Genomic DNA, 7137 nt, shown 5'->3' with positions numbered 1-7137 from the left:
GTGGATGATGCCTCCATGGTTGTTTAATTTGTTTATGGATGGGGTTCTTAGGGAGTTGAATGCAAAAGTTTTGGAGAAAGGGGCAAGTATGCAATCTGATGTGGATGAGAGGTCTTGGGAAGTGAGTCAGTTGTTCGCTGATGATACAGCACTGGTGGCTGATTTGGGTTAGAAACTGCAGAAGTTGATGACTGAGTTTGGTAAAGTGTGTGAAAGAAGAAAGCTGAGAGTATATGTGAATAAGTGCAAGGTAATTAAGTTCAGTAGGGTTGAGGGACAAATTAATTGGGAGGTAAGTTTGAATGGAGAAAAACTGGAGGAAGTGAAGTGTTTTAGATATCTGGGAGTGGATTTAACAGCAGATGGAACCATTGAATGGGAAGGGAGTCACAAGGTGGGGAGGGGGCGAAGGTTCTGGGAGCATGGAAGAATGTGTGGAAGGCAAGAGCATTATCACGGAGAGCAAAAATGAGTATATTTTAAGGAACAATGTTATATGGTTGCAAGGCATGGGCTATTGATAGGGTTGTGCAGAGGAGGGTGGGTGTGTTGGAAATGAAATGTTTGAGGACAATATGTGGTGTGAGGTGGTTTGATCGAGTAAGTAGTGAAAGGGTAAGACGTGTGGTAATAAAAAGAGTGTGGTTGAGAGAGCAGAAGAGGGTGTATTGAATAGGTTTGGTCACATGGAGAGAATGAGTGAGGTAAGATTGACAAAGAGGATATATGTGTCAGAGGTGGAGGGAACGAGAAGTGGGAGACCAAATTGGAGATGGAAGGATGGAGTGAAAAAGATTTTGAGTGATTGGGGCCTGAACATACAGGAAGTTGAGAGGTGTGCAAGGAATAGAGTGAATTGGAACGATGTGGTATACCAGGGTTTATGTGCAGTCAGTGGATTAAACCAGGGCATGTGAAGCATGTGGGGTAAACCATGGAAAGGTTTGTGGGGACTGGATGTGGAAAGGGAGCTGTGGTTTCGATGCATTACACATGACAGCTAGAGGCTTAGTGTGAATGAATGTGGCCTTTGTTGTCTTTTCCTAGCACTACCTCACGCACATGGGGGGGGGGGGGTACTGTTTTTCATGTGTGGCGGGATGGTGACGGGAATGGATGAAGGTAGCAAGTATGAATATGTACATGTGTATGTATGTTTATGTCTGTGTATGTATATGTATGTATACATTGAAATGTATAGGTATGTATATGTGCATGTGTGGGTGTTTATGTATATACATGTGTATGTGGGTGGGTTGGGCCATTCTTTCATCTGTTTCCTTCCGCTACCCTGCTAATGCAGGAGACAGTGACTAAGTATAATAAGAGAAATAAAACTTGCATTTCTGCAAGAGTTCATTTGGAAATAATATACTTCTTGTTTATTGTAAGGTGGGTTTCAAATGGGTCCTAGCTTACTGTCAACAACTCTGATGGTTCCAACAAATGTTGGAGTTGTGTATGTCTTATGATACAAGAGTGTCATGACGTTATTTATACAACAGGCTTGATATTTCTATTTTGAACTTCATATCATGAGTTTCTTATATTTAATGACATAGTCATTGTGTATAAGTAGTGTTTGATGTTACCAGCTTGTTCATCAAATCTAGTTAATATGTGATGATTAGGGTCTCATCTGTTTACATTTTAAACACATAAGGTCCCATCTATTTACATTTTAGACTTTTACATTTTAGGTCCTGTCTGTACACATTATTATTTTGTAGTATGAACATTTTGACGTCTTTGTAATATTATCATTTAAAGCTCGGGATCTGATATCAGTACATTGTAAGTATTTGATATTAAGGATCAAATCTGATTATCAGCAATATCTTACACAAGGATCTCATTCCCTCATGATCTTGACATTACATTTTAAGCATCTGATCACAGCTGCACTTTATGTTGACTTTATCTTTGGATATCATAAGCATTTTATTTAAAAGTATTTTCTCTTTGTTGACAGCCCTTGATGCAAGGGTTTCATCTCTGTTGCTCTCAGCATTTGATACTAATGTTTACTTTTCTATCATTGACAGCTTAGGGAGTTCAACTCAAGAATGTAATGTGAACCTTCAAGCTTTCCAGACAGAAAAACTGCCACAAGAATGGAAGATACAGCTGTATCAGTAAAAAAACCCTTATAGGAATGACATACAAAAGTTACTCTGGGAACTACAAAAAACAAGCAGCATCAGCATAAGCATTCTGTGTTGATTACAGTGGCAACAACAGTAGAAGCAGTTGAAGATTATCAATGAAAGTAAGAGTGTATTGTAACAGTAACAGCAGTGGCAATAAAACTGTGATTGATTATAACACCAGTAAAGCACAATGGATGAAAAGTAATGTTACATTTCATGTCAATTCAATTACTGTCTTCAGATTGAGTACAGCTTACAGAACAACATAGAATTACATTTGATTTAATTATACCATTAGCTTATGCACCAGAAACAACAAAAGTCTTTTTTAAAGATGGTATCAGTAAGATATAAAACATATTGGTATGGATCTTGAATCGGCAATAACTGCCTGACACCTATTGATAATCCATCAGCATTGTCAGATATTGATTGCTTAAAGTAAGATTTCATTTGAAGAGATAATTTCATCGAAAATATCTCTGATGAAACTGATATCATATTTATTACAAATAACATAAACCATGATTGATAGTGTAGTTTAGATAAGACAATTTTGTGTAAAATGGTCCTGCCCAGGAATTATTTGCAAATATGGTTTTAATGTTCTAGATTTTCGGTATGTATAAATTTTCCTGATGTGCTAATACCCATTGCTTTCATTTTTGGTATATTATAGTATTTATATGCACCCACAGCTGAATTAACTTTATAGGTATGGACTTTCTCAAGTTGATTCACACAGCTTTAGTTTTAAAAGTGAATAGGCCATATTGTTAAAAAGATTTGTTTGTAGTATTTTGTGCTTAAGAAACAGTATTTGTCCTTGAGTTAGGGTCACATAAGCTTATTCCATGTAAGACATAATATGCTTAAAGTATGTTGATTCAGCTGTGGATGAATGTATGAATATGATTTACTGGATGATTTTACACATAGATGACTAATGAATGGATGGAGATTCCTTAAGAGGGACACTATTTATATATCATTTGGTATGAGGACTTAATTTTATGTGAAACAAATTTGAATTTTCCATGTTGCATTTATCATTAAACCATGATATACTTTGTACTTACTAGATATATCAACTAAATAGTAGTGGTAAGCTGACAAACAAAAATATCATTGGCATAGCAGAGCATATGAATTACCATTGTCACAGAAACCTGTGTTCGTATATCACTGTTAAGATAATGATGAATTGATCAGAGAAAAAGGTTACACTTAATGAGAGGCACCTCAGGTAATGTTTATAACCACACTTTTTGCAGTATTTATCCAAACTTTTGCACCACATTTCCTTTTAACAAGGAATATGATTTGTTTCGTACAGTCAGACTTTTCATAAATATATACATTCTTATATGTGTGTGAGTTTGTGTGTTGCATACATACCTTTACCTTGACCTTCCTGCTCTGGAAGCCCCTTTTGTGGAGCTCCTGTAGCACTCTGCACTCATATTTATATATATGATAAATTATGATGTCACTGGACCTTGTCTGCTCGAGTTTATATCCTAAGTAAAGAGTCACCTTTGGTGAGGATGTCTCATTGGGAGTACAGTCACATCAAAGAATTTTTCACCAAATAGAAGTCCACATTTTTCTGCAACTGAAAGTAGTGCACCCTTGGGTTGTGGGAGTCTTTTAGAGAGAGAGGTCTTGGGCAGCACCAGGACTCTTTCTTAGAAAGAGGTCCTTAGGTAATTGTAGACAAATAATATACGATTTATTAGACTAGTACTGAGACACCTTTTGGAGCTTGTATGCCTCCTTAAGTCATATATCTCAATTGCAAAATCAAATTACCACATATAGTAAACATGTATTAAGTAATGACTGCGGGTGTGGTCACATTAACCTGTCAGAACCAAATTAGCATATTTAACAAACATATATTAAGTAATGACTGTAGGTGTGGTCACATTAACCTGTCAGGACTTTTTGCATGAACACTGAAATGGACATCATGCATTGAGAGCTTGAGATATGTTTGCTTAGATAGTATTGTATGATCAAAAAGTAATGTCCAGTTGAATTATCTTAAGTAATGAGTTAGTTATCATCAGGTATGATTGAGATATATGATAAAAAAGTAATGTTCAGTTGAATTATCTTCAGTAATGAGTTAGTTATCAGAAATAATTGAGATTAGATATAAGTAGCAGCAGACACTATTATCAGACAAGGGTTGCAATGGGAAAGGCTGGCTGAATTCATTTTTGTGATATTAGTGGGAACATGAAATAACTCATGAGGAACATAGATTGTAAATCATAGGAACTTTCATGGCTGCATGATTGTGTAGGGATGGAGTTTGTGGTGTTTCTCTGAATAGGTGAAGGGGTTTAAGGACCTGGCCTCATCTGACCTTACTGAGACAGGTAGATGTGAAACCAGAAGGTGCTTTGCTTCCCAACACATGTGGGGTATGAGCAGTTCAACCTGCTACAGTTGATCCTGGTAGCTTGAAGTAGGTTGGGTCCAGACTAGGCCCCTGCACCTCTCCACTTTTGTTGTGGACATCCAAGATAGCACACTAGTTGCATTCATGGCACCTCTGGTGCTCATTCAATAAACTTTTGTGACCAGTATAATTACTTTACAAACTTGTGTCATGGATGGAAAACAATTGGTATGTTCACTGTGTAACAAGATATTTTTAAAGAATTCTGTCATGAAAAAGCATATGCTGTTATGGACTGGTGAGACACCTTTCAAGTGTTTGCATTGCCAGGAAGGCTCATCCCAGCATCATAGTATTAGGCGTATTCAAGGTCACGCAGGAGAGAAACCACATGAGTGTCCACAGTGTCGAAAGTCCTTCTCTTGGAAGAGTGAATTGGTGCGGCATATGACCATTCATACTGGAGAGAAGCCTTTTGAATGTTCACTGTGTCGAAAGACTTTCACCCAGAGGAATACATTAGTGAATCACATGACTGTTCACTCAGGTGAGAAACCATATAAATGTTCACAATGCCAAAATGCCTTCTCCCAGAGGAGACATTTAGTACGTCACATGTTCATACATACAGGAGAGAAGCCATATGGATGTGCACATTGCCAAAAGACCTTCTCCCTGAGGAGTAACTTAGTGCGGCACATGACTATTCATACAGGAGAGAAGCCTTTTGAGTGTTTACAGTGTCAAAGGACTTTCTCACAAAGGAGGCATTTAGTGAGGCACATGACCATTCACACAGGAGAGAAGCCACATGAATGTCCACAGTGCCAAAAGACCTTCTCTCAGAGAAGTCATTTAGTACGGCATCTGAAAGTTCACAAAGGTGAGAAGCCATTAACTTGTGTCCATTCTGGCCAAGGCTCCATATATGAGGCTGGTCAATCATGCCACATTTCTTGTCATGGTGAATGTCAGTTTGACAATATAATTTCCTGCCAGCAAGTGTCCGAGGACCACTTATCTCGCTCAATGATAGAAAAGTCTGTCAATCATGAGGTAGTGAAACAGGAAGTTGGTAATGGTGAAGAATCCATCTTAGGCAAAATGGACCATTGTCCAGAATTATCCATAATTGTCCCTGAGTTGTCTGTAAAGGTTCAGATGGATGATATTGATATTATTAAGGAAGAGTTCTGAGCAATGTGAAGTTTATTTCATGGTTGCTGGGCATAAAAACTGTCATTCCTCCTTAGAGATTCTTAAAGCTGTGAAGCAGCAACTCTTTCAGCAGTTCATGAACATTATTATTGACCCCTTGAGAAAATATTTTTTCATTAAGTTTTGCAGTGAGAAACTATGTCTACTCCATCATTGCTCTGTGTAAAATGGTAAGACAGTTTCCTTGTATTACCATGGCTTGGACATATGGAGAGAATGCGTTAGGAGAGATTGACAAAGAGGATATATATGTCAGCAGTGGAGGAGACAAAGAGAAGACCTAATTGGAGATGGAAAGATTGAGTGAAAGTGGCTTCGAGTCATTGGGGCCTGAACATGCTGTCGGGTGAAAGACTTGCAAGAGATAGAGTGAATGGGAATGATATGATATTAAAGGGTTGGGTGCTGTTGATGTGTCAGTGGACTGGACCAAAGCATGTGAAGTGTTCAGGGGAAAACATAGAAACGTGTGTGAGGCCTGTTTATAGATGGGGCTGTGGTTTTGGTGCATTACACTTGACAGCTAGAGAATGGATGTAGTTGAATGCGGCCTTTCTTTATCTGCTCTTGGCATTACCTTGCTTATGTGGGAAACGGTAATCATATGTGAAAAAAAATAACAAAGGTATGATAAAATAAATGGATATAAGATGTTTTTTTTTTTTTTTTTTTGCTTTGTCGCTGTCTCCCGCGTTTGCGAGGTAGCGCAAGGAAACAGACGAAAGAAATGGCCCAACCCACCCCCATACACATGTATATACATACGTCCACACACGCAAATATACATACCTACACAGCTTTCGATGGTTTACCCCAGACTCTTCACATGCCTTGATTCAATCCACTGACAGCACGTCAACCCCGGTATACCACATCGCTCCAATTCACTCTATTCCTTGCCCTCCTTTCACCCTCCTGCATGTTCAGGCCCCGATCACACAAAATCTTTTTCACTCCATCTTTCCACCTCCAATTTGGTCTCCCTCTTCTCCTCGTTCCCTCCACCTCCGACACATATATCCTCTTGGTCAATCTTACCTCACTCATTCTCCCCATGTGCCCAAACCATTTCAAAACACCCTCTTCTGCTCTCTCAACCACGCTCTTTTTATTTCCACACATCTCTCTTACCCTTACGTTACTTACTCGATCAAACCACCTCACACCACACATTGTCCTCAAACATCTCATTTCCAGCACATCCATCCTCCTGCGCACAACTCTATCCATAGCCCACGCCTCGCAACCATACAACATTGTTGGAACCACTACTCCTTCAAACATACCCATTTTTGCTTTCCGAGATAATGTTCTCGACTTCCACACATTCTTCAAGGCTCCTAGAATTTTCGCCCCCTC

General features: G+C 38.7%; 1 protein-coding gene across 1 annotated transcript; it reads left to right on the top strand.

The window, feature by feature from the left end:
- Positions 1 to 2010: 2010 nt before the first annotated feature.
- On the top strand, positions 2011 to 6418 carry LOC139748519 (uncharacterized). Its single transcript, XM_071661584.1, has one exon. The coding sequence runs from the start codon at positions 4771 to 4773 to the stop codon at positions 5755 to 5757; it is 987 nt and encodes a 328-aa protein (XP_071517685.1). The 5' UTR covers positions 2011 to 4770; the 3' UTR covers positions 5758 to 6418.
- The last annotated feature ends 719 nt before the right edge of the window (positions 6419 to 7137 follow it).

The sequence above is a fragment of the Panulirus ornatus genome, unplaced genomic scaffold (assembly GCF_036320965.1).
Source record: "Panulirus ornatus isolate Po-2019 unplaced genomic scaffold, ASM3632096v1 CTG_5848_pilon, whole genome shotgun sequence".
Classification (NCBI taxonomy): Eukaryota; Metazoa; Arthropoda; class Malacostraca; order Decapoda; family Palinuridae; genus Panulirus; species Panulirus ornatus.
Note: the sequence above shows the minus strand (reverse complement) of the source record. Positions and strands in the feature narration are given on the sequence as shown.

Excerpts from the sequence above, each read along its gene's own strand:
- LOC139748519 (XM_071661584.1), top strand. The coding sequence starts at position 4,771 with ATGGATGGAAAACAATTGGTATGTTCACTGTGTAACAAGATATTTTTA.